Genomic DNA, 27646 nt, shown 5'->3' with positions numbered 1-27646 from the left:
CCTACTTTCTCAAAGGAACTCAAAGTTATGGAACATTCATATCTCCCGTAGCTCCAGGATGCAACCTCATATAGTGATCACGGAACTATCCTTCTTCCAGGAATGAGGTGGGCATTAATTTGAGCCCAACCACGACGTGGTTATGAGCCTCTGTAAAGCAGCAATCCATTTCTCTGTATCCGCTAGGCGCTGCGCCTAGAAAATTCACTGTGGGATGGCCCGGCCGATGCACATACCAAATATATAACTTCCATATCTCTGTCACCAATTGGGGTCAAGTTATGCCTTACTATTAAGGTTGTACAGGAGAAAGAGAGCACATTGCTTTCAGACAAAGGATTTTTACACTCTCCAGCATTCGAGAGGAGGGGGGAGGAGAGTCCCACACTGGAGTTTCAAGTTACAGCTGTATTCAGAGGAGGAGGGAGTTGCCTGCAGGCCAAGACAGAGAAGAAAAGCTTCCTAGGCAGCGTGTCTGGAACCATGGTACCTTCTGAAAAAATCCCCCAGACCATGGTACTTTTTTTTACATTATCGTGACAGGGGAGTATTCAGCCACCCAGTGAGGTCACCACAGGGGGAGTGTCTTGGTTTTGGGCCCAGGTATAAGATAGTGGGAGGTCATTTTGCACTAGTCTTTGTCCAGGGAACTAGCTTAGAGACACTCTGTGATGCATTTTGATGTTTCGCCCCTCCCCCGCACCGCCTGCTATGAAAGGACATAAGCAACTGTAAGTTTATTTTCATCTTTAATCCCTTTTATTTTTGTAATTGTCTGTACATACGATACTGGTCTCCTTTTATAATATATTTTTATACTTTTGTAAATACTGCCTACCTAGTAATATATATAAAATTACTAGCTTCATTTCTCCTTGCTCTATAACGTACTTTCAGGTCCTCTGAAGTGAATTACGCTACTAATCTGGGTTGTCTCCTGACCCGTTATTAGTTAAGAAATAGGAGATGGTGGCAGTGAAAGTGTTCTGAGCCTTTGGGAAAACTGGCAGCGACGGACAGAGTTGATAATTATTATTTCCGCCTGAGTGGGAGTAGTTATATCGCCCTCGCTGCAGTGTGCCCCATAGCCAGTACAGAGCAGGCAGCCTTTCTGGCAACTAATTATCCAAGGTGCAGTTCCCTGTCTGACCTGGGGGTAAGGGGGCGCCAGAGCTGCAAGTTCCAAACCGGAACTGGGATATAAATAAATCCCCTTCAGAAAAGAACCGGGGGCAACCAAACAACCCCGGTTCATGACATATTGGCGGTGGGGATTATGAAAATAGCCTCCCTGGAATTCATGACACCGAGCACTTTAGAGGACTGATCGCTTCTCCCCTCACTGCTAAAATAGGTCAGTATCTGCAGGCATTTCTGGGGTCACTGCTCCTAGATGTCTGCTATCCTCTGACAGTGTCCCTTCATAAGATGCACAAGTGTAGGACCTAGAGGTGATAGAGGCGACGGTGATCACCAAACACTAAGGGTTCACAATCCTCTACAGTCACTTCCTCCTGTGAAAGCTTCTCACTCCCCTCCTTACTGTGCAGCGCTTTCTCCTTATCTGCTTAAAATTTTTGCACAATTGTGTGTACTTTATACATTTCAAGCCTGCCCCAGAGCACCACATGCAGGGATACACGGACCAGTACATCTCAGGCAGGTCACTGGATATATACTGAGCGCCCACCAGACAGGATGCCGGGTATATACTGAGCGCCCACCAGGCAGGACGCAATGTAAAGACTGAGCGCCCAACCAGGCAGGGAGCAGAGTATATGCGGAAAGCCCATCAACAAAAACACCGGATATATACTGAGCGCCCACCAGACAGGATGCCGGATATATACTGAGCGCCCAACAGGCAAGACGCAGTGTAAAGACTGAGCGACCACCAGGCAGGGCAGTACGAAGAGTATATACGGAACGCCCATCAAGCAGGACACCGGGTATTTGCTGAGCGACCACCAGGCAGGACGCAGAGTATATACGGATCAAGCAGGACACCAGGTATTTGCTGAGCAGCCACCAGGCAGGACACAGAGTATATACGGAACGCCCATCAAGCAGGACACCGGGTATTTGCTGAGCGACCACCAGGCAGTAAGCAGAGTATATACGGATCAAGCAGGACACCAGGTATTTGCTGAGCACCCACCAGGCAGGACGCAGAGTATATACGGAAAGCCCACCAAGCAGGACACCGGGTATTTGCTGAGCGCCCACCAGGCAGGAAGCAGAGTATATGCGGAACGCCCATCAAGCAGGACACCGTGTATTTGCTGAGCGCCCACCAGGCAGGAAGCAGAGTATACACGGAAAGCCCACCAAGCAGGACACCGGGTATTTGCTGAGCGCCCACCAGGCAGGACGCAGAGTATATGCGGAACGCCCATCAAGCAGGACACCGGGTAATTGCTGAGCGACCACCAGGCAGGACGCAGAGTATATACGGATCAAGCAGGACACCGGGTAATTGCTGAGCGACCACCCGGTAGGGAGCAGAGTATATACGGAACGCCCATCAAGCAGGACACCGGGTAATTGCTGAGCGCCCACCCGGCAGGGAGCAGAGTATATACGGAACACCCACATAGCAGGACACCGGGTATTTGCTGAGCGCCCCCCAGGCAGGACGCAGAGTATATACGGAACGCTCATCAAGCAGGACACCGGGTATTTGCTGAGCACCCACCAGGCAGGACGCAGAGTATATACAGAACGCTCATCAAGCAGGACACTGGGTATTTGCTGAGCGCCCACCAGGCAGGACGCAGAGTATATACGGAAAGCCCACCAAGCAGGACACCGGGTATTTGCTGAGCGCCCACCCGGTAGGGAGCAGAGTATATACGGAACGCCCATCAAGCAGGACACCGGGTAATTGCTGAGCGACCACCAGGCAGGATGCAGAGTATATACGGAACGCCCATCAAGCAGGACACCGGGTAATTGCTGAGCGACCACCAGGCAGGATGCAGAGTATATACGGAACGCCCATCAAGCAGGACACCGGGTATTTGCTGAGCGCCCACCAGGCAGGATGCCGGATATATACGGAACGCTCATCAAGCAGGACACCGGGTAATTGCTGAGCGCCCACCCGGCAGGGAGCAGAGTATATACGGAACGCCCACATAGCAGGACACCGGGTATTTGCTGAGCGCCCACCAGGCAGGACGCAGAGTATATACGGAACGCCCACATAGCAGGACACCAGGTATTTGCTGAGCGCCCACCAGGCAGGACGCAGAGTATATACGGAACGCCCACATAGCAGGACACCAGGTATTTGCTGAGCGCCCACCAGGCAGGAAGCAGAGTATATACCGAACCCCCACACAGCAGGACACCGGGTATTTGCTGAGCGCCCACCAGGCAGGACGCAGAGTATATACGGAACGCTCATCAAGCAGGACACCGGGTATTTGCTGAGCGCCCACCAGGCAGGACGCAGAGTATATACGGAACGCCCATCAAGCAGGACACCGGGAAATTGCTGAGCGCCCACCAGGCAGGACGCAGAGTATATACGGAACGCCCATCAAGAATGACACCAGGTAATTGCTGAGCGCCCACCCGGCAGGGAGCAGAGTATATACAGAACGCCCACATAGCAGGACACCGGGTATTTGCTGAGCGCCCACCAGGCAGGACGCAGAGTATATACGGAACGCTCATCAAGCAGGACACCGGGTATTTGCTGAGCGCCCACCAGGCAGGACGCAGAGTATATACAGAACGCTCATCAAGCAGGACACTGGGTATTTGCTGAGCGCCCACCAGGCAGGACGCAGAGTATATACGGAAAGCCCACCAAGCAGGACACCGGGTAATTGCTGAGCGCCCACCCGGTAGGGAGCAGAGTATATACGGAACGCCCATCAAGCAGGACACCGGGTAATTGCTGAGCGACCACCAGGCAGGATGCAGAGTATATACGGAACGCCCATCAAGCAGGACACCGGGTATTTGCTGAGCGCCCACCAGGCAGGATGCCGGATATATACGGAACGCTCATCAAGCAGGACACCGGGTATTTGCTGAGCGCCCACCAGGCAGGACGCAGAGTATATACGGAACGCCCATCAAGAATGACACCAGGTAATTGCTGAGCGCCCACCAGGCAGGAAGCAGAGTATATACGGAACGCCCACATAGCAGGACACCGGGTATTTGCTGAGCGCCCACCAGGCAGGACGCAGAGTATATACGGAACGCCCATCAAGCAGGACACCGGGTAATTGCTGAGCGCCCACCCGGTAGGGAGCAGAGTATATACGGAACGCCCATCAAGCAGGACACCGGGTAATTGCTGAGCGACCACCAGGCAGGATGCAGAGTATATACGGAACGCCCATCAAGCAGGACACCGGGTATTTGCTGAGCGCCCACCAGGCAGGACGCAGAGTATATACGGAACGCCCACATAGCAGGACACCGGGTATTTGCTGAGCGCCCACCAGGCAGGACGCAGAGTATATACGGAACGCCCATCAAGCAGGACACCGGGTATTTGCTGAGCGCCCACCAGGCAGGACGCAGAGTATATACGGAACGCCCACATAGCAGGACACCGGGTATTTGCTGAGCGCCCACCAGGCAGGACGCAGAGTATATACGGAACGCTCATCAAGCAGGACACCGGGTATTTGCTGAGCGCCCACCAGGCAGGACGCAGAGTATATACAGAACGCTCATCAAGCAGGACACCGTGTATTTGCTGAGCGACCACCAGGCAGGACGCAGAGTATATACGGAACGCTCATCAAGCAGGACACCGGGTATTTGCTGAGCGCCCATCAGGCAGGACACTGGGTGTATAGTGAGCTGTACCAGGCAGGACGCTGGTTGTATAGTGAGCTGTACCAGGCAGGACGCTGGTTGTATAGTGAGCTGTACCAGGCAGGACGCTGGGTGTATAGTGAGCTGTACCAGGCAGGACGCTGGGTGTATAGTGAGCTGCACCAGGCAGGACGCTGGTTGTATAGTGAGCTGTACCAGGCAGGACGCTGGTTGTATAGTGAGCTGTACCAGGCAGGACGCTGGGTGTATAGTGAGCTGTACCAGGCAGGACGCTGGGTGTATAGTGAGCTGCACCAGGCAGGACGCTGGTTGTATAGTGAGCTGTACCAGGCAGGACGCTGGGTGTATAGTGAGCTGCACCAGGCAGGACGCTGGGTGTATAGTGAGCTGTACCAGGCAGGACACTGGGTGTATAGTGAGTTGCACCAGGCAGGACGCTGGGTGTATAGTGAGCTGCACCAGGCAGGACGCTGGGTGTATAGTGAGTTGCACCAGGCAGGACGCTGGGTGTATAGTGAGCTGTACCAGGCAGGACGCTGGGTGTATAGTGAGTTGCACCAGGCAGGACGCTGGGTGTATAGTGAGCTGCACCAGGCAGGACGCTGGGTGTATAGTGAGTTGCACCAGGCAGGACGCTGGGTGTATAGTGAGCTGTACCAGGCAGGACGCTGGGTGTATAGTCAGTAGGTCGGTACCTGAGTGCCCACCAGGCAGCACGCTGGGTTTATCTCCCGCAAACAGCGAGGCAGTATTACTCGCTCTCCTCTCTGACATGAAGACTCCTGCCCAATGCGAAAAAGTGCTGCACCCTGAGAATTTGGGACCTGGGGAGACAAGAAGTCATTATGCCGCCTTATTCTGGCCACCGAGGAGGAATCTTCTCAGGATAATGACACTCACTCTGATATCTGCAATCTGAACCCCCGTCCTGTCCGCAAAGGTCAGAACGCGAGGGTGAGACGTGAAGTCACTCCACCTCCAGTGCGGGTCGTCACGGAAAAACATGGAGTCAGGATCCTGCCGTACTCGCTGCAACCTGAGGGAAAGACAGGGGTCAATACACAGAGAGGGGGTCATCAGGGGTCACAGGAGGGAGGGAGGGAGGGGGCTCCCAGTCTATACATACCCGGTCTCTACGTTCCACAGGTAAAGGGTCCCACTGTCAGTGCACACACAGAACTCGGCCGGGATGTGGGGGCTGCAAGAAATGGGAAGAACAATGAGTAGAGAGGCGGGGACCGGACATAACCCGGCACTGATGCAGAGTGTCGCCCCCCCAGACGTTACCTGGCATTGATGCAGGTGCTCGGGGTCGTCGTTTTTAAAGCGCAGAGAGGATTGGGGGGATCCTGAGCGGAGAAACTCCAGGAGGCCAAATGAAAAGCAGCACGAGCACCGACGATCGCTGCGGAGACACAAGAGAAAGTCCAGCACCTCCGACTTAATAATAATAATAATAATAATAATAATAATCTTTATTTATATAGCACCAACATATTCCGCAGCGCTTAGTCATAATTAACAATGTTAACAATACAATAATAAAGCACAATAAGACGACCCTGCTCGTGAGAGCTTACAATCTACAATGAGGTGGGGAGATACAAAGTACAGGTGTGTATTTACAATGATGTATTTACAATGATGGTCCAGTCATCTTCAGGGGGTGGGGGGTAGGTGAGATAGTGAATGGGTTACACACACACACAAACATAAAATGACTGATTAGGGAACGTGATAGGCCGCTCTGAACAAATGAGTTTTGAGGCAGCGCCTAAAACTAGGCAAACTGTGGTTGATCCTAATATCTTGGGGTAGAGCATTCCAGAGGATTGGCGCAGCACAGGAGAAGTCTTGGAGTCGTGAGTGGGAGGTGCGGATTAGTGCAGAGGTTAGACGAAAGTCATTTGCAGAGCGCAGCGGCCGGTTAGGCCGATAGACAGAAATGAGGGAGGAGATGTATGGGGTGCCGCACTGTGGAGAGCTTTGTGGGTGAGAACAAGTACTTTGAATTGTATCCTGTAATGAATGGGCAGCCAGTGTAACGACTGGCGAAGAGCGGACACGTCCGAGTAACGATTAGCTAGATGGACGACCCTGGCTGCTGCATTAAGGATAGACTGGAGAGAGGAAAGTCGCGTGAGGGGGAGGCCAATTAATAGAGCGTTACAGTAGTCCAGGTGGGAGTGGATCAGGGCGACAGTGAGGGTTTTTGTTGTTTCCATAGTGAGAAAATGGTGGATTCTAGAGATGTTCTTTAGGTGTAAGCGGCACGAGCGGGCAAGAGATTGTATATGGGAGGTGAAGGAGAGACTGGTGTCAAACATAACACCCAGACAGCGTGCCTGCTGCCGGGGTGTTATTATGGTGCCACCCACGGAGAGGGAAATGTCAGGTTTAGGGAGGTTAGTAGATGGGGGGAGCAGAAGTTGTTCAGTTTTGGAGAGGTTGAGTTTCAGAAAGCGGACATGATGTTGGAGACTGCGGACAGACAGTCAGTGGCGTTCTGTAGTACAGCAGGGGTAAGGCCAGGGATGATGTGTATAGTTGTGTGTCGTCGGCATAAAGATGGTACTGAAAGCCAAATCTGCTGATGGTCTGTCCAATTGGGGCTGTGTAGAGGGAGAAGAGAAGGGGGCCAAGGACTGAGCCCTGGGGTACCCAGACAGTGAGAGGAAGAGGATATGAAGTGGAGCCAGCGAACAGAACACTGAAAGGAGCGGTCAGAAAGATAGGAGGAGAACCAGGAGAGAGCAGTGTCCTCAATGCCTAGTGACTGGAGCCTAGAGAGTAGGAGAGGGTGGTCAACAGTGTCGAAAGCTGCAGAGAGGTCGAGGAGAATGAGCAGAGAGTGGTCACAGTTACACTTTGCTGTCAGAAGATCGTTGGTCACTTTGATGAGTGCAGTTTCTGTCGAGTGTAGGGGGCGGAAGCCAGACTGTGAAGGGTCTAGGAGGGAATGAGTGGAGAGGTAACGGGTAAGGCGGGAGTAGACTAGACTAGAGATGAAGGGGAGATTGGAGACTGGTCTGTAGTAGTTTGTGCAGGATGGGTCGAGGGCAGGTTTCTTTAGTAACGGAGTAATGATAGTGTGTTTGAAGGAGGATGGGAAAATGCCTGAGGATAGGGAGAGATTAAAGATTGCGGTTAGGTGAGTAGTGACGACTGGAGGAGATGAGAGGGAATGGAGTCGGTGGTGCATGTAGTCGGACGAGAAGAGGAGAGGAGCTTGGAGACTTCTTCTTCTGTGATGGGATCGATGTGGAGAGTGAGCCAGGGGAGCTGCAGGGAGGGATGGGAGTAAATGTACTTGGTGTCTGGGAGCAGATTTCCTGATGGATATTATCTATTTTCTCTATAAAGTGGGAGGCCAGGTCAACAGCACAAATGTCTGTGATAGGGGCTTGGGCTTTTGGCCTGAGGAGGGAGTGAAAGGTATCGAAAAGTTTCTTGGGGTTGTTGGATAGTGAGGAGATCAGGGTGGTGTAGTAGGTCTGTTTGGCGAGGTGAAGGGCAGAGTTATAGGTTTTTAACGTAAATTTGAAGTGGATGAAGTCTTCTGGTGTGCGAGTTTTCCTCCATAAGCGTTCAGCACTCCTAGAGCATCGCTGGAGAAATCGGGTTTGCGATGTGAGCCAGGGCTGTTTTACTCTGTGTTTGGAGGTTCTGAGGGTGAGGGGAGCTACTTGGTCAAAGGTGCTTCTAAAGGTACCGTCACACTAAACGACTTTATAACGATATCGCTAGCGATCCGTGACGTTGCAGCGTCCTCGCTAGCGATATCGTTTAGTTTGACACGCAGCAGCGATCAGGATCCTGCTGTGATGTCGCTGGTCGCTGAATAAAGTCCAGAACTTTATTTGGTCGTTTGATCGCTGTGTATCGTTGTGTTTGACACCAAATGCAACGATACCAGCGATATTTTACACTGGTAACCAGGGTAAACATCGGGTAACTAAGCGCGGGGCCGCGCTTAGTAACCCGATGTTTACCCTGGTTACCAGCGTAAAATGTAAAAAAAACAAACAGCACATACTCACATTGCGTCCCCTGCAGTCTGCTTCCTCCTCTGACTCAGCGCCGCAAAGTGAAAGTGAAAGCAGCACAGCGGTGACGTCACCGCTCTGCTCTCACTGTACGGCGCTCAGTCAGTCAGGAAGTGGACGCAGGGGGACGTGAATGTAAGTATGTGCTGTTTGTTTTTTTTACATTTTACGCTGGTAACCAGGGTAAACATCGGGTTACTAAGCGCGGCCCTGCGCTTAGTTACCCGATGTTTACCCTGGTTACCAGGGGACCTCGGCATCGTTGATCGCTGGAGAGCGGTCTGTGTGACAGCTCTCCAGCGATCAAACAGCGACGCTGCAGCGATCGGCATCGTTGTCGTTATCGCTGCAGCGTCGCTTAGTGTGACGGTACCTTAAGAGTGTCATTATAGTGATGTACCGCCAGATTAGGACAGGAAAAAGAGGAGATTGGGGACAGTGATGAGCGTAAGGAGTCTGAAAGTGTATGAGGGTTAATGGCATGTAGATTTCTAACTGCGTAGCTCCATATAAGCATGGGTTTATGAGGAATCCTGTCAAACCAATCTAATCAGTTTTTATGAAGAGGTAAGCTATAGACTGGACCACGGGTGAGTCATTGGACGTGGAATATCTTGATTTTTCCACAGTGTTTGACAACGTGCCACACAAGAGGTTGGTTCACAAAATGCGAATGCTGGGTCTGGGGGAAAATGTGTGTAAATGGGTGAGTCACTGGCTTAGTGATAGAAAGCAGAGGGTGGTTATAAATGGTATATTCTCTAACTGGGTCGCTGTGACCAGTGGGGGCCGCAGGGGTCGGTGTTGGGACCTTTTCTCTTCAACATATTTATTAACGATCTAGTAGAAGGTTTACACAGTAAAATATCGATATTTGCAGATGATACAAAACTATGTAAAGGCAGTTAATACAAGAGAAGATAGTATTCTGCTACAGATGGATCTGGATAAGTTGGAAACTTGGGCCGAGAGGTGACAGATGCGATTTAACAATGATAAATGTAAGGTTCTACACATGGGAAGGAATCAATATCACTATTACACACTGAAAGGGAAACCACTTGGTAAATCTGACATGGAGAAGGACTTGGGGATCCTAGTTAACGATAAACTTACCTGGAGCAGCCAGTGCCAGGCAGCGGCTGCCAAGGCAAACAGGATCATGGGGGGCATTAAAAGAGGTCTGGATACACATGATGAGAGCATTATACTGCCTCTGTACAAATCCCTGGTTAGACCGCACATGGAGTACTGTGTACAGTTTTGGGCACCGGTGCTCAGGAAGGATAAAATGGAACTAGAGCGAGTACAAAGGAGGGCAACACAACTAATAAAGGGCATGGGGGAACTACAATACCCAGAGAGATTAGCAAAATTAGGATTATTTAGCCTAGAAAAAAGATGACTGAGGAGCAATCTAATAACCTTGTACAAGTATATAAGGGGACAATACAAATATCTCTTCGAGGATCTGTTTATACCAAGGAAGGTGACGGGCACAAGGGGGCATTCTCTGCGTCTGGAGGAGACAAGGTTTTCCCACCAACATAAAAGAGGATTCTTTACTGTTAGGGCAGTGAGAATCTGGAATTCCTTGCCTGAGGAGGTGGTGATGGTGAACTCAGTCGAGGGGTAAAGAGAGGCCTGGAAGTCTTCCTGGAGCGTAACAATATTGTATCTTACAGTTATTAGGTTCTTTAGAAGGACATAGATCTGGGAACTTATTCTGACGGAATATCGGCTGAACTGGATGGACAAATGTCGCCTTGCTCACTATGTTACTGTTATTCAGGTACGTCCACAGTAACAGGAGCCAGGTGCGCTTATTCAGGTGCTCCTACATTCGGCGGTCGCTTATTCAGGTGTGCCTACATTCGGCGGTCGCTTATTCAGGTGAGCCTACATTCGGCGGTCACTTATTCAGGTGCGCCTACATTCGGCAGTCACTTATTCAGGTGCGCCTACATTCGGCGGTCGCTTATTCAGGTGCGCCTACATTCGGCGGTCGCTTATTCAGGCTAGCCTACATTCGGCGGTCGCTTATTCAGGCTAGCCTACATTCGGCGGTTGCTTATTCAGGCTAGCCTACACTCGGCGGTCGCTTATTCAGGTGCGCCTACACTCGGCAGTCGCTTATTCAGGTGCGCCTTCATTCGGCGGTCGCTTATTCAGGTGCACCTACATTCGGCGGTCGCTTATTCAGGTGCGCCTACATTCGGCGGTCGCTTATTCAGGTGCGCCTACATTCGGCGGTCGCTTATTCAGGTGCGCCTACATTCGGCGGTCGCTTATTCAGGTGCGCCTACATTCGGCGGTCGTTTATTCAGGTGCGCCTACATTCGGCGGTCGCTTATTCAGGTGCGCCTACATTCGGCGGTCGCTTATTCAGGTGTGCCTACATTCGGCGGTCGCTTATTCAGGTGCGCCTACATTCGGCAGTCGCTTATTCAGGTGCGCGTACATTCGGCGGTCGCTTATTCATGTGTGCCTATAGTCAGCCATATATAGAATACTCTATACCAGTGCTCCCCAACTCCGGTCCTCAAGAGCCACCAACAGGTCAGGTATTCAGGATTTCCTTAGTAATGCACAGGTGATGGGATTCTTGCCTTTCCAGGTAATGCAATTATCCCCTGGCCAATGATAAGGAAATCCTGAAAACATGACCTGTTGGTGGCTCTTGAGGACTGGAGTTGGGGAACACTGCTCTATACAGTCATCAGCCCCATATACACCCCAGCTTACTTTGCTCGTGGTGTCCAGTGCTCACTTGCTGGATTCGCTCTTTTAGCTCATAAACAGCCGGATCGCCGTGCAATTTCACTCCCAGTTCATGACATTCATCCATGAGACATTGCTGGAAATCTGACCCAGGATAAGGAAGCCAAAAACACATCGACACCTCAGAGAGGAGGACGGGGAGACAGCAGAGACCCCATCTTGTGAGAAAGAACAGGGAGAAAGGAGACCACAACATACAACAAAAAAGGTACACAGGAGCCCCCTCATATAGCAAAGATGGGCAATACAGGTGACCCCACATAGAGCAGAGACCAGTGAGACGGAGGAAACCTGGAGGAGACAGGTGAGATGGCCAGGATGAATGTCTTATTATTTTAGTTGGATACAAAGCTGATTCATAGCTGCTCCTCTTGGATAGATCAGACAGCCATATGATGAGCCAGGGTATGATGTCCAGGACAAAGCGCCCCCTGTAAGAGATCCCTGAAACTGCAATTTCCTCCAGTCCTCAGCCATTCCCTCATTCACCAACTCTGCCAGTAATCCTGGAGGCACATCATGAATCCAACCACCGGTGAAATAGGAAAAGGAGCGCGAGAGATATGAGTTGTGAGAAAATGGACAACTGCCGAGAAAAAAACGTGTATTATATGAAAAAACTGTGTGCAAAACCAGACAAATATTTATTGGTGAAAAGGAGGGAAAAATGTAAGAAGAAACCAAAAGCAGGACAGGAGGCGAAGCACCGAGAAGTGACTGAGGTGAGGAAAAATACTGAGGAAAGTGAGTGAGAAAACGATGAGAGAGGAGAGGGAAACACAGGGAAGTGACTGAGGAGGAGACAGCGAGAGGAAATGTGAAATCCGGGGAAGTAACTGAGAAGACAGGGAAAGGAGAGGTGAAACACTGGGAAGTGACTGAGGAGAAGACGGGGAGAGAGGAGAGGCGAAACACAAGGAAGTGACTGAGGAAAAGATGGGAAGAGAGGGGAGAAACAATGGGAAGAAACTGAGAATAACTGTGAGAAAGAGTCGAAACACAGGGAAGTGACTGAGGAGAAGACAGAGAGGATAGGCGATACACCAAGAAGTAATTGAGAAGACAGAGAGAGAGAGGAAACGTGAAACATCGGGAAGTAACTGAGAATACGGAGGAGAGGTGAAACAGTGGGAAGTGAGTGAGGAGAACACGGGGAGAGAGGACAACTAGGAAGTGACTGAGAAGAAAAAGAGAGAGAAGAGGAGAAACATGGGGAAGGTACAGAGAAGCCTTAGAGAGAGGAGAAGCAAAACACCAAGAAGTGAAACCGTGGGAAGTGACTGAGGAGACCGGAAGAGAAAGAGGAGAAACACCGAGAACTAACTGAGGAGAAGACAGAGAAAGGAGAGGTGAAAAACTGGAAAGTGACTGAGAAGAAGATGGGAAGAGAGAGAGGAGAAATATTGGGAAGTAACTGAGAAGACATAAATGTCATGTCGGACCCTGTTCAGACCAGGTCATCCGACAGACAGTGGTAGTTCCGCTTTTGACCACTATTTGCTCATTGGCGTCGGCTAGATTTTGTCTAGCTGTTCCGGGGTTAATTTACCTGATCCTCGGATTGGAGGCTGGGCCATGCCCATTGCCTTTTTATAGTTCTCCTGATCATTGGGTGTCGCCGATTATAGCTTCTGTCTTGCGCATTTGTTATCTCGGTCTGGAGTGGAGAGCTGGTCGTTGGAGTATCGTTGCTGGTGGTGTATTTTCCCTTGTCTTATTTACTCCTTCCTATATTTGTGTTTATTTTGCCCTGCACATTTATAGTGTATTCCTGAGTGACTGCAGCGTGATGTATATTTTCTGTTATCCTTGTCTGTGCTGTGGGAACTGGTGTATTGCATTCACTGGGTGGAGGGCGGAGGTTTCCAGCTCAGGGTTGTATCAGGAGGCAGGGTGAGGTTCGAGGCCTGAACATGCACACCATCAGTGTAAACTTCAGGTAGAGGGCCAGTCAGTATTTCCCTAGTCTTAGGGAAATTGCAGGGGCCCGGGTTATAAGCTCTCGCCCACCTAGTCTCTCCGTGACATGATTATCGGCCAACATTATTTCCATGGATCCCATGATTTCCATAAACCGCCAGTTGAGGGTGCTGTTCCTACAGGTCACTGAGTTGAGGGGGGCAGTGCAGCAACTGGGAATAGCAGTATCTAATGTGCAAGCCGTTGTTACAGATAAAGTTGCTGAACCCAAGTATCCTTTGCCTGAAAAATTTGCTGGGGAACGCAGTAAATTTGTTACTTTTCGTGAGGCTTGCAAACTATATTTTCGGATGCGTCCGACTTCCTCCGGTAATGAAGCTCAGCGTGTGGGCCTGGTGTTGTCATTATTAAGCGGGGATCCCCAAGCATGGGCGTTTTCTTTGCCATCTGATTCTACTGCATTTGACTCTGTGGAGTTTTTTTTCTTCTCTTGGAAACATTTACGATGAGCCTCACAGAATGGCTCTAGCAGAATCTAAGATACGCACTATTTGCCAGGGGGAGCGAGTAGCAGAGGATTACTGTTCTGAATTCCGCCACTGGGCGGTCGACACTCAGTGGAATGATTCCCCGCTGCGGAATCATTTTATTCATGGAGTTTCTGACAGGGTTAAAAAATCCCTCCTGATGTACGAGACTCCTACTTCACTAGATTCCGCTATGAGTCTTGTTATCCGTATTGATCGCCGTTTGCGTCTGGGAGAGCATGTGACGTCATCTGTGGGAGGAGGTTTGGGTTTACGTGAGGTTGCTGCAGGTGAGCCCACGGAACCTATGCAAATCGCAGGGGTATCTGTTGTGAATTCTGCTCTTGGGTTCCCTCCGGTGGTTGTTGGTGGTAGTGCAGTTGTCTCTGGGTTGCAATCCTGGGCAGGTGTTTCTGCTGATTGCAGCTCTGACTGGGCTATTTAGGTGTGCAGTATCCATTAGCCCTTGCCAGTTGTCCATTGTTCTTGGAGGTTTTGCATCTCTGTCTGGTTCCTCCTGCCCTGCTGCCAATTCAGCTAAGATAAGTGTCTGGTTTTTGTCTCTGCAGCACACATGCTGTGTGCTTTACAATTCAGTGCAATTCATTGTGTTTTTTGTCCAGCTTAGACTGTGTTTGGATTTTTTCAGTCATGTTGGATTCTCAGGAGATGCAGATATACATTCTATGTCTTTAGTTAGATGTGGAATTTTTGTATTATCTGCTGTGGATATTTTTAGGGTTTTAATACTGACCGCTTAGTATTCTGTCCTATCCTTTTCTATTTAGCTAAAGGTGCCTCTTTTGCTAAATCCTGTTTTCTGCCTGCGTGTGTCTTTCCTCTTATACTCACAGTCAATATTTGTGGGAGGCTGCCTATCCTTTGGGGTTCTGCTCTGAGGCAAGATAGAATTCCCATTTCCATCTATAGGGGTATTTAGTCCTCCGGCTGTGTCGAGGTGTCTAGGATGTGTTAGGTACACCCCACGGCTACTTCTAGTTGCGGTGTCAGTATAGGTTTTGCGGTCAGTACAGGTTCCACCTACTCCAGAGAAAGTCTCATGCGGCTCCAAGGTCACCGGATCATAACAGTACAACTGGCCAACAATGAGTTAAATGCATCTCAGAAGAAGGGAAGAAAGGTGTTGAGCCATTTTTTTTTTTCTGTAGCCTGCTTTGTCTTTCCTTCCCTCTTTTTCTCTGGGTGGCTGAGGAGTCTTGTGCTAGCATGATGTTCAGGGATTAGCTTCTCGTGTAGACCAGCTTGCTGCTAGGGTACAGGGTATTTCTGATTATATTGTTCAGACTCCGGTTTTAGAGCCTAGGATTCCTACTCCTGATTTGTTTTTTGGGAACAGGTCCAAATTTTTGAGTTTTAATAACAACTGTAAACTGTTTTTTGGTCTGAGACCTCGATCCTCTGGTGATCCCATTCAGCAGGTTAAAATTGTCATCTCCCTGCTGCGTGGCGATCCTCAGGATTGGGCATTTTCCCTGGAATCTGGGAATCCGGCCTTGCTTCATGTAAACGCCTTTTTTCAGGCTTTAGGATTATTATATGACGAACCAAATTCTGTGGATCAGGCGGAGGAGACCTTGTTGGCCCTGTTTCAGGGTCAAGAAGCGGCAGAATTGTATTGTCAGAAATTTAGAAAATGGTCTGTGTTGACTAAATGGAATGATGCTTTGGCGGCAATTTTCAGAAAGGGTCTTTCTGAATCCGTTAAAGATGTTATGGTGGGGTTTCCTACGCCTGTCGGTCTGAGTGATTCTATGTCTCTGGCCATTCAGATTGATCGGCGCTTGCGGGAGCGCAGAACTGTGCGCGCTGTGGCGTTGTCCTCAGAGCAGATGCCTGAGCCAATGCAGTGTGATAGGATTTTGTCTAGAACGGAACAACAAGGATTCAGACGTCAGAATAGGTTGTGTTTTTATTGTGGCGATGCTTCTCATTTCATTTCAGTCTGCCCTAAGCGTACAAAGAGGATCTCTAGTTCAGTTACCATCAGTACTGTACAACCTAAATTTCTGTTATCTGTGTCCTTGATCTGCTCATTGTCATCATTTTCTGTCATGGCGTTTGTGGATTCAGGCGCCGCCTTGAACTTAATGGACTTTGAATTTGCCTGGCGTTGTGGCTTCCCCTTGCAGTCTTTGCAGAACTCTATTCCTTTAAGGGGCATTGATGCTACACCTTTGGCTAAAAATAAACCCCAGTTTTGGACACAGGTGACCATGTGTATGGCGCCAGCCCATCAGGAAGATTGTCGTTTTCTGGTGTTGCATAATTTGCATGATGCTATTGTGCTGGGTTTTCCATGGTTGCAGGTACATAATCCTGTGTTGGATTGGAAGTCTATGTCTGTGACTAGTTGGGGTTGTCAGGGGGTTCATAATGACGTTCCTTTGATGTCAATCTCCTCTTCTTCCTCTTCTGAAATTCCAGAGTTTTTGTCTGATTTTCAGGATGTATTCGATGAGCCCAAGTCCAGTTCCCTTCCACCGCATAGGGACTGTGATTGTGCTATTGACTTGATTCCAGGCTGTAAGTTTCCCAAGGGCCGTCTTTTCAACCTGTCTGTGCCTGAACATACCGCCATGCGGAGTTATGTTAAGGAGTCTTTGGAGAAAGGGCATATTCGGCCATCTTCTTCACCGTTGGGAGCGGGATTTTTTTTTGTTGCTAAGAAGGATGGCTCCTTGAGACCCTGTATTGATTATCGCCTCTTGAATAAGATCACGGTCAAGTTTCAATACCCTTTACCTTTGCTTTCCGATTTGTTTGCTAGGATTAAGGGGGCTAGTTGGTTTACGAAGATTGACCTTCGGGGGGCATATAATCTTGTTCGTATTAAGCAGGGTGATGAATGGAAAACTGCGTTTAATACGCCCGAAGGCCATTTTGAATACCTTGTGATGCCATTCGGACTCTCTAATGCTCCATCTGTTTTTCAGTCCTTCATACACAATATCTTCCGGACTTATCTTGATAAATTCATGATTGTATATTTGGATGACATTTTAATTTTTTCCGATGATTGGGAGTTTCATGTGGAACAGGTCAGGATGGTATTTCAGATCCTTCGTGATAATGCTTTGTTTGTGAAGGGGTCTAAGTGTCTCTTTGGAGTGCAGGTGGTTTCTTTTTTGGGCTTCATTTTTTCTCCCTCATCTATAGAGATGGATCCGGTTAAGGTTCAGGCCATTCATGATTGGATTCAGACCACATCTGTGAAGAGCCTTCAGAAATTTTTGGGCTTTGCTAATTTTTATCGCCGTTTCATTGCTAACTTCTCTAGTGTGGTTAAACCCTTGACCGATTTGACGAAGAAAGGCGCTGATGTGACGAATTGGTCCTCTGCGGCTGTCTCTGCCTTTCAGGAGCTTAAACGCCGATTTACTTCTGCCCCGGTGTTGTGTCAACCGGATGTTTCTCTTCCGTTTCAGGTTGAGGTTGACGCTTCTGAGATTGGGGCAGGGGCCGTTTTGTCTCAGAGGAATTCTGATGGTTCCTTGATGAAACAGTGTGCCTTCTTTTCCCGTAAGTTTTTGCCTGCTGAACGCAATTATGATGTCGGCAATCGGGAGTTGTTGGCTATGAAGTGGGCGTTTGAGGAATGGCGACATTGGCTTGAGGGAGCTAAGCACCGTATTGTGGTCTTGACCGATCATAAAAATCTGATTTACCTCGAGTCTGCCAAACGGCTGAATCCTAGACAGGCTCGATGGTCCCTGTTTTTTTCCCGTTTTGATTTCGTGGTCTCGTATCTTCCGGGTTCTAAGAATATTAAGGCTGATGCCCTCTCTAGGAGGTTTTTGCCTGATTCTCCTGAGGTCCTTGAACCGGTCAGCATTCTGAAAGAAGGGGTGGTCCTTTCTGCCATTTCCCCTGATTTACGACGGGTTCTTCAGGAATTTCAGGCTGACAAACCTGACCGCTGTCCAGTGGGGAAACTGTTTGTTCCGGATAGATGGACTAGTAGAGTGATTTCTGAGGTTCATTGTTCTGTGTTGGTCATCCTGGTATTTTTGGTACCAGAGATTTGGTTGGTAGGTCCTTCTGGTGGCCTTCTTTGTCACGGGATGTGCGTTCTTTTGTGCAGTCCTATGGGACTTGTGCGCAGGCCAAGCCTTGTTGTTCCCGTGCTAGTGGGTTGCTTTTGCCTTTGCCGGTCCCTGAGAGGCCCTGGACGCACATTTCTATGGATTTTATTTCAGATCTTCCGGTTTCCCAAAGGATGTCGGTTATCTGGGTTGTTTGTGACCAGTTCTCTAAGATGGTTCATTTGGTGCCTTTGCCTAAATTGCCTTCCTCTTCTGATTTGGTTCTGTTTTTTCAGCATGTGGTTCGCTTGCATGGTATTCCGGAGAATATTGTGTCCGACAGAGGTTCCCAGTTTGTTTCTAGGTTTTGGCGGGCCTTTTATGCTAGGCTGGGCATTGATTTGTTTTTTTCTTCCGCATTTCATCCTCAGACAAATGGCCAGACCGAGCGAACTAATCAGACTTTGGAAACTTATTTGAGATGCTTTGTGTCTGCTGATTAGGATGACTGGGTGGCTTTCTTGCCATTGGCCGAGTTTGCCCTTAATAATCGGGCTAGTTCGGCTACCTTGGTTTCACCCTTCTTTTGTAATTTTGGTTTTCATCCTCGTTTTTCTTCGGGGCAGGTTGAGCCTTCTGACGGTCCTGGTGTGGATTCTGTGGTGGACAGGTTGCAGCAGATTTGGGCTCATGTGGTGGACAATTTGGTGTTGTCTCAGGAGGCTCAGCGCTTTGCTAACCGTCGTCGGCGTGTGGGTTCCCGGCTTCGGGTTGGGGATCTGGTCTGGTTGTCTTCCCGTCATGTTCCTATGAAGGTTTCTTCCCCTAAGTTTAAGCCTCGGTTTATTGGTCCTTATAGGATTTCTGAGATTATTAATCCGGTGTCTTTTCGATTGGCCCTTCCGGCCTCTTTTGCTATCCATAATGTCTTCCATAGATCTTTATTGCGGAAATATGTGGTGCCCGTTGTACCCTCTGTTGATCCTCCGGCCCGTGTTGGTTGATGGGGAGTTGGAGTATGTGGTTGAGAAGATTTTGGATTCTCGCTTTTCGAGGCGGAGGCTTCAGTACCTTGTCAAAAGGAAGGGTTATGTCCAGGAGGATAATTCTTGGGTTTTTGCCTCTGATGTCCATGCTGCTGATTTGGTCCGTGCCTTTCATCTGGGCTCGTCCTGATCGGCCTGGGGGCTCTGGTGAGGGTTCGGTGACCCCTCTTCAAGGAGGGGGTACTGTTGTGAATTCTGCTCTTGGTTTCCCTCCGGTGGTTGTAGGTGGTAGTGCAGTTGTCTCTGGGTTGCAATCCTGGGCAGGTGTTTCTGCTAATTGCAGCTCTGACTGGGCTATTTAGGTGTGCAGTATCCATTAGCCCTTGCCAGTTGTCCATTGTTCTTGGAGGTTTTGCATCTCTGTCTGGTTCCTCCTGCCCTGCTGCCAATTCAGCTAAGATAAGTGTCTGCTTTTTGTCTCTGCAGCACACATGCTGTGTGCTTTACAATTCAGTGCAATTCATTGTGTTTTTTGTCCAGCTTAGACTGTGTTTGGATTTTTTCAGTCATGTTGGATTCTCAGGAGATGCAGATATACATTCTATGTCTTTAGTTAGATGTGGAATTTTTGTATTATCTGCTGTGGATATTTTTAGGGTTTTAATACTGACCGCTTAGTATTCTGTCCTATCCTTTCCTATTTAGCTAGAGGTGCCTCTTTTGCTAAATCCTGTTTTCTGCCTGCGTGTGTCTTTCCTCTTATACTCACAGTCAATATTTGTGGGGGGCTGCCTATCCTTTGGGGTTCTGCTCTGAGGCAAGATAGAATTCCCATTTCCATCTATAGGGGTATTTAGTCCTCCGGCTGTGTCGAGGTGTCCAAGGTGTGTTAGGTACACCCCACGGCTACTTCTAGTTGCGGTGTCAGTTTAGGGTTTGCGGTCAGTACAGGTTCCACCTACTCCAGAGAAAGTCTCATGCGGCTCCAAGGTCACCGGATCATAACAGGTATCACATGTTAAGCATCAGGCTTCTGTACATGGGAGGCAGGGAGCCTGCTTTTTCTGCGGTAAAACTGGTCATTTTATTAATATCTGTCCTCTGCTGTCAAAGAAAAATGCAACGGCGGAAAGACTTCTAAACTCAGAGGGTGTGGAGGAGTCCGATCTGAACTTGTGTATGTCCTCCATGATGGTATCTCAGTGCATGCTCCCTGCCAAGGTTGTTGTTGCTGGCAGAGAGCTGCCAATCACTTTTTGTGGATAGTGGTTCTGCCACAAATCTCATTGATGAGGAATTTGCGCGCACTGCTGGTTTTAGGATCGAAAAACTGTCTCATCCTATCCGCGTGGTCACTATCAATTCTGCTCCTCTCCCACAGGGGGAGATTACGGAGTTTGTGTCTGAGATTAAACTCCACATTGGGGTTCTTCATTCTGAGCAGGTTACATGTAAGGAGCTCAAGAGTCTTCCGGCACCATTGGTTCTGGGTTTTCCATGGTTGTCTACACACAACCCGGTGATAGACTGGAAAACTCAGGACATAATTCAGTGGAGTGATTTCTGCCAGGAAAATTGCTTGGCCACATGTGTTGCTGCTGTGACTTCAAGTGTCCCTGAGTCACTTCTGGATTTTGTGGATGTGTTCTCTGAGAAGGGTTGTTCAGAGTTGCCACCACATCATCCCTATGACTGTACTATCAGGTTTAAACCAGGGGCTAAATTGCCCAAAGCAAGGATGTTTAACATCTCCGGTCCGGAGAGACAAGCGCTAAAGGATTACGTTGCTGAAAGTTTGAGCAAAGGGCACATCAGGCCTTCATCCTCTCCGGTGGCAGCAGGGTTCTTCGTTAAGAAGAAAGATGGTGGACTACGGCCGTGTCTGGATTTCCGGGAGTTAAACCAGATTACGGTTTGTGATCCATACCCTATGCCATTGATACCGGATTTGTTCAACCAGGTGGCAGGTGCCAAGTGGTTTACCAAGCTTGACCTCAGGGGGGCGTACAACCTCACATGAGTCCGTCAAGGTGATGAGTGGAAGACGGCTTTTAATACCCCTGAGGGTCATTTTGAAAATTTGGTGATGCCATTTGGGTTGAAAAAAACGCACCTGCAGTGTTTCAGCATTTCATAAATGATGTGTTCTCGCATGTTTTGGGGAAATTCGTTATTGTGTACCTTGATGACATCCTCATATATTCTTGCGACCGTGACACTCATTTAGATCATTTCAGGCAGGTGTTACAGCTTCTCAGAGAGAATAAGCTGTATGCAAAACTGGAGAAATGTGTTTTCGGTACAGGAGTTGCCTTTCTTGGGCTATATCGTGTCTGCCTCTGGTTTTAAAATGGACACCGCTAAGGTGCAAGCGGTGTTGCATTGGGAACGGCCTGATAACCTGAAAGCACTTCAGCGGTTCCTTGGGTTTTCTAACTACTATAGGAAATTTATCAAGGATTTTTCCACCATTGCTAAACCGCTAACTGACATTACTAAAAGGGTACCAATTTCTCCGTTTGGCCTGAGGCTGCTGTGTGCGCATTCGAATCTCTTAAAAACAGGTTTGTTTCGGCCCCCATTCTGGTGCAGCCAGATGTATCGAAACCTTTTGTGGTGGAAGTCGATGCATCTGAGGTTGGTGTGGGGGCGGTGCTGTCACAAGGCTCATCCTTGAGCGGTTTGCGTCCGTGCGCCTATTTTTCCAAGAAATTGTCGCCCGCCGAACGTAACTACGATATCGGCAACAGAGAGTTGTTGGCAATCAAATTGGCCTTTGAGGAATGGCGACACTTCTTGGAGGGGTAGATTCATCAGGTCACTGTTGTTACCGACCATAAGAATTTGCTTTATTTTGAGTCTGCCAAGCATCTGTCTAGCGTCTGTCTCCCAGGCAGGCTCGCTGGGCATTGTTTTTCACGCAGTTCAATTTTGTTGTCACCTACAGACCGGGGTCTAAAAACACTAAGGCAGATGCTCTGTCCAGGTGTTTTCCGGGGGGAGAACCTCGGGAGGATCCAGTACCCATCCTCCAAAAGGGTGTTGTGGTTTCGGCTCTCAATACAGAGGTGGAGGCTGAGATTGCCGAGGCTCAGGAAGAGGTACCATCTGAGCTTCCCGTCAACAAATCTTTTGTACCGCTTCATCTCCGCTTAAAGGTGTTGGCGGAGCATCATGATACTGTCCTGGCTGGCCACCCAGGGGTTAGAGGTACCTTGGAGTTGGTGTCACGTCGGTTTTGGTGGCCCAAGATCGGACAGGACGTGGTCTCATACGTGTCAGCTTGTAACACGTGCGCTAGGGCTAAGACTCCTCGCTCCCGTCCTGTTGGCACACTACTTCCTCTTGAGGTACCTAGTAAGCCATGGACGGAAATCTCCATGGATTTCATCACTGATTTGCCCTCATCAGCTGGGAACACGGTCATCTTGGTGATTGTTGATCGGTTCTCAAAAATGTCGCACTTTGTGTCTTTGCCGTCGTCGTGCCCAACGCTAAGACTCTGGCGCAGGTATTTGTGCAGGAGGTGGTCAGACTTCATGGGGTTCCGTCTGACATCGTGTCTGATAGGGGGTCTCAGTTTGTGGCAAAATTTTGGAAAGCATTTTGCTCACGGCTGGGGATCAAGTTGTCTCATTCTTCGGCGTTTCATCCTGCCAAATGGTCAGACTGAGCGTATGAACCACAATTTGGAACAGTACTTACGCTGCTTCGTCTCTGATAACCAGGAGTGGTCTACCTTTCTTCCTTTGGCTGAGTTTGCCATCAATAATCATCGCCAGGAGTCATCTGGGGAGTCTACGTTTTTTTGTGTTTACGGGCTACATCTTCAATTTTGTACTTTGAGTCAAAGGGGTTCTTCCGGCGTTCCGGAGGAGGACCGCTTAGGACCACAATTGTCGTCAGTCTGGAGGAGAGTTAAATAGCGCCTGTTGAGTGTGGGTGCTAGGTACAAATGTGTGGCTGACAGTAGGCGTGTGCCAGGTCCGGACCTGAGTGTGGATGACTGGGTGTGGTTATCCACAAAAAACATAAGACTCAAAATTCCGTCCCTTAAATTGGGTCCACGGTTTATTGGTCCATTTAGGGTCACCGCCGTCATTAACCCAGTAGCATACCGACTGGAGCTCCCTACGGTGTATAAGATACACAACGTGTTCCACAGGTCTTTTCTGAAGAGGGTGGTGGGTTCTGTGGACGCGGCACCTATGCCATCTCCAGTCTTGGTGGATGGTAACCTGGAATTTGAAGTCTCCAAGGTGGTTGACTCTCGTGTAGTGCGTCGCACTTTACAGTACTTGGTACACTGGCGTGGTTATGGGCCTGAGGAGAGGTCCTGGGTACCAGCCTCAGACATTCATGCGGATCGGCTGATCAGGTTTTTTCATCGTCGTCATCTGGACAAGCCGGGTCCTATAAGCCGCGAGGGCCCTGGGGTCCCTCGTAGAAGGCGGGGTACTGTCATGTCGGACGCTGTTCAGACCAGGTCATCCGACAGACAGCGGTAGTTCCGCTTTTGACCACTATTTGCTCATTGGCGTCAGCTAGATTTTGTCTAGCTGTTCCGGGGTTAATTTACCTGATCCTCGGATTGGAGGCTGGGCCATGCCCATTGCCTTTTTATAGTTCTCCTGATCATTGGGTGTCGCCGATTATAGCTTCTGTCTTGCGCATTTGTTATCTCGGTCTGGAGTGGAGAGCTGGTCGTTGGAGTATCGTTGCTGGTGGTGTATTTTCCCTTGTCTTATTTACTCCTTCCTATATTTGTGTTTATTTTGCCCTGCACATTTATAGTGTATTCCTGAGTGACTGCAGCGTGATGTATATTTTCCTTTATCCTTGTCTGTGCTATCTGTGGGAACTGGTGTATTGCATTCACTGGGTGGAGGGCAGAGGTTTCCAGCTCAGGGTTGTATCAGGAGGCAGGGTGAGGTTCGAGGCCTGAACATGCACACCATCAGTGTAAGCTTCAGGTAGAGGGCCAGTCAGTATTTCTCTAGTCTTAGCTTAGGGAAATTGCAGGGGCCCGGGTTATAAGATCTCGCCCACCTAGTCTCTCCGTGACAATAGAGGAGAAGTGAAACCAAGGGAAGTGACTGAGGAGAAGACGAGAAGAGAGGAAATGCAAAACACCGGGAATTAACTGAGAATATGGAGGAGAGGTGAAACACCAGGAAGTGACTGAGAAGACAAATAAAGGAGAAGCGAAAAACCAGGAAGTGACTAAGGAGAAGATGGTGAAAGGAATGGTAAAACACCGGGAATTGACTGAGTAGACCGGAAGAGAAAGATTAGAAACACCGGGAAGTGACAGAAGACTGTGAGAAAGGAGAGGCAAAACACCGGGAAGTGACTGAGGAGAAGACAGAGAGGATAGGCAAAACACCAAGAAGTAACTGAGAAAAGAGACAGAGAGAGACCCTGGGAAGTGACTGAGAAGACGGGGAGAGAGGAAATGGGAAACAATGGAAGTAACAGAATACGGAGCGGAAAGGTGAAACAGTGGGAAGTGACTGAGGATACGGGAAGAGAAAGAGACACATCGGGAACTGATTGAGAAGATGGAGAGAGAGCAAAAGTGAAAACTGGGAACTGACTGAGGAGAAGAAGGGAAGAGAAAGAGGAGAAACACCGGGAAGTGACTGAGGAGAAGGCGGGAAGAATGAGAGGAGAAACAACGGAAGCGACTGAGGAGAAGACGGGAAGAGAAAGAGGAGAAACACCGGGAAGTGACTGAGAAGACTGTGAGAAAGGACAGGTGAAACACTATGAAGTGACTAAGGAGATAGTGAAAGGAAAGGCAGAAGGGAAAGGGAAGACACAGGGAGGAAATGCAAAACACCGGGAAGCAACTGAGAATAAGGAGGAGAGGTGAAACCGTGGTTAGTGAGTGAGGATAAGATCCATCCAAGAGATGGAGAAGTCTTAGAGAGAGGAGAGGCAAAACACCAAGGCTTCTCCATCTCTTCCCCGTATTTCTCCTCTTTTTCTTCTCAGTCACTTCCTGGTGTTTCACCTCTCCTCTCTCCCCATCTTCTCCTCACTCACTAACCACGGTTTCACCTCTCCTCCTTATTCTCAGTTGCTTCCCGGTGTTTCGCATTTCCTCTCTGTGTCTTCTCCTCTGTCATTTCCCTGTGTTTTGCCTTTCCTTTCACTATCTCCTTAGTCACTTCATAGTGTTTCACCTCTCCTTTCTCACAGTCTTCTCAGTCACTTCCCGGTGTTTCTCCTCTTTCTCTTCCCGTCTTCTCCTCAGTCGCTTCCGTTGTTTCTCCTCTCATTCTTCCCGTCTTCTCCTCAGTCACTTCCCGGTGTTTCTCCTCTTTCTCTTCGCTTCTTCTCCTCAGTCAGTTCCCAGTTTTCACTTTTGCTCTCTCCATCTTCTCAATCAGTTCCCGATGTGTCTCTTTCTCTTCCCATATCCTCAGTCACTTCCCACTGTTTCACCTTTCCGCTCCGTATTCTGTTACTTCCATTGTTTCCCATTTCCTCTCTCCCCGTCTTCTCGGTCACTTCCCAGGGTCTCGCTCTCTCTCTCTCTTTTCTCAGTTACTTCTTGGTGTTTTGCCTATCCTCTCTCTAAGAACTGACTGAGGAGAAGACAGAGACAGGTTAGGCAACATACCGAGAAGTGATTTTACAAATATAAATCTGAACATTGAGAGGTCCATTAGTGTTCATCCCACGAGTCAGTACTTTGTAGGAACATCTTTTATTGCAGTTACTGTTGCAGTCTTTTGGGCTCCGTCTCGCCCAGCTTTGCAGATCGAAAGGTGACATTTTGCACACCCGCTCTCGCTCAGTGAGATTGGATGGAGACGTCTGTGATCAGCAATTTTCATGTCCGGTCACAGATTCTCTGCGGGATTTAGGCCTGGACTGGGCCGTTCACATACATGAATTTGCTCTGATCTAAACCCTTCATGGTAGCTCCGGCAGGATGTTTAGGGTCGTTGTCCTGCTGGAAGGTGAACCTACGCCCCAGTCTCAAGTCTGTTGCAGCCTCCAACAGATTTTCTTCCAGGATGGTCCTGTATTTAGCTCCATCCATCTTTCCTGCCCCTCACTACCGCATGATACTAACCACCACTGTGATATTGGGGCACGGTGTTTTCAGGGTGCTGTGCAGTGTTAACTCTCTGCTGCCACATAGAGCCTTTTACATTTAGCCCAAAAAGTTCTTCTTTGGTCTCATCTGGACAGAGAACCTTCTTCCACGTGCTTGTTGTGTCCCCTACATGGCTTTTTGCAAACTGCAAATGAGAACTTTTATTGCTTTCGAAAATGGCTACCTTTCGCCATTATCCCATAAGGGCCAGGTTTGTGAAGTACACGACTAATAGCTGTCTGGGGAAAGATTCTCTCCGAGCTGTGGATATCTGCAGCTCCTCCACAGTGACCATGGGCGCTCACTTAGCTCCTCCTTGAGGTAGACACAGGCACATGTGGGGTTAAAGTTTCCGGGTGGTTTATTGCATCATAAACCAACAACCCAGACTGGCAACCAAAAAAAAAACAAAAACAGACTGTCGGCTCAAATGAAAATAAAAAGTTCATACACCGTCCTGCCCGGTTCCTCTGGGACAACACATATGGCAGCTCTGGAAGGAGCTAGCAGTCAGGAGGCTTCCCACCTCCACACACAGAGGAAAAAACTGTCTGGACATTTATTTCCCCAGCCACACCCTTGAGGTGGAGATATGGCGAGTAGACGTCCCACCCATCTCTTACCTAAAAAGCCACCCATAACATGGCCGCATAACTCCTTCAGCACCTATAATGCTGAAAAGAAACTTATGGGTTTCTAGATTACGGAGGAAAGCAATCTCCGTGACCCTCATCTCCCCTCACATACAGTGCCAGTGACCATGGGCCTCTTGACTGCTTGTCTAATTAATGTTCTCCTTGCTTGGGATGTCCGTTAAGGTGTATGGCCATGTCTTGGTACGTTTGCAGTTGTGCCATGAGATGTTCAAAGATTAGGCTATATTTTATAACCTAACCCTGCTTTACTCTTTTCCACAACTTTATCCCTGACCTGTCCGATGGGTTCATTGGCTTCCATGATGCAGTCTGATCTTTAATGTTGTCACACAAACCTTTGAGATCTTCACAGAAAAGCTGTAGTTATACTGAGAAGAAATTGTACAGGTGGACTCAATGTTCTAATTATGTGACTTCAGGAGACGATTGGTCACTTAGGATTTTATGTGGGTAGGGGGGGATCAGACTACAAGGAGCGGAATATAAATGCACAGCACAATATTCAGATTTATATTTTTACAATAATTAGAAAACCTCAGAACATTTCCTTTACACATCACAAATACTTTGTGTTGGAATCACATAAAATCCATTTAAGTTTGTGGCTGTAATGTGAAAAAAATGTGGAAAAGTTTACGGGGCATGAAGACTTTTTCAACGCACTTTAGATGTGATCAGAGACACTGGGAACAGACTAAAGTGGAAAAGATGGAAAAAGATTAGAAGAGACACCAGGAGGTGGAGTAGCTGGATCCCTGGTGGAGTGTGAT

At 48.8% G+C, this 27646-nt stretch overlaps 1 protein-coding gene across 9 annotated transcripts in view; it reads right to left on the bottom strand.

Annotated features, from left to right (window-relative positions):
* Positions 1-27646, bottom strand: part of TAF1C (TATA-box binding protein associated factor, RNA polymerase I subunit C) — a 275709-nt gene that overhangs the window by 60488 nt on the left and 187575 nt on the right. For all 9 annotated transcript variants that reach the window (XM_077281264.1, XM_077281266.1, XM_077281270.1 and 6 more), the window contains 6 exons: positions 11981-12219; positions 11598-11717; positions 6094-6211; positions 5933-6004; positions 5707-5842; positions 5502-5630 (listed from right to left, as the gene is read on the bottom strand). In XM_077281264.1, the coding sequence (XP_077137379.1) occupies positions 5502-5630; positions 5707-5842; positions 5933-6004; positions 6094-6211; positions 11598-11717; positions 11981-12219 (814 nt within the window). The remainder of the gene's footprint in view (positions 1-5501; positions 5631-5706; positions 5843-5932; positions 6005-6093; positions 6212-11597; positions 11718-11980; positions 12220-27646) is intronic.

This window comes from Ranitomeya variabilis, chromosome 1 (assembly GCF_051348905.1).
Source record: "Ranitomeya variabilis isolate aRanVar5 chromosome 1, aRanVar5.hap1, whole genome shotgun sequence".
Taxonomy (NCBI): Eukaryota; Metazoa; Chordata; class Amphibia; order Anura; family Dendrobatidae; genus Ranitomeya; species Ranitomeya variabilis.
This window is presented reverse-complemented; position numbering and strand designations above follow the sequence as displayed.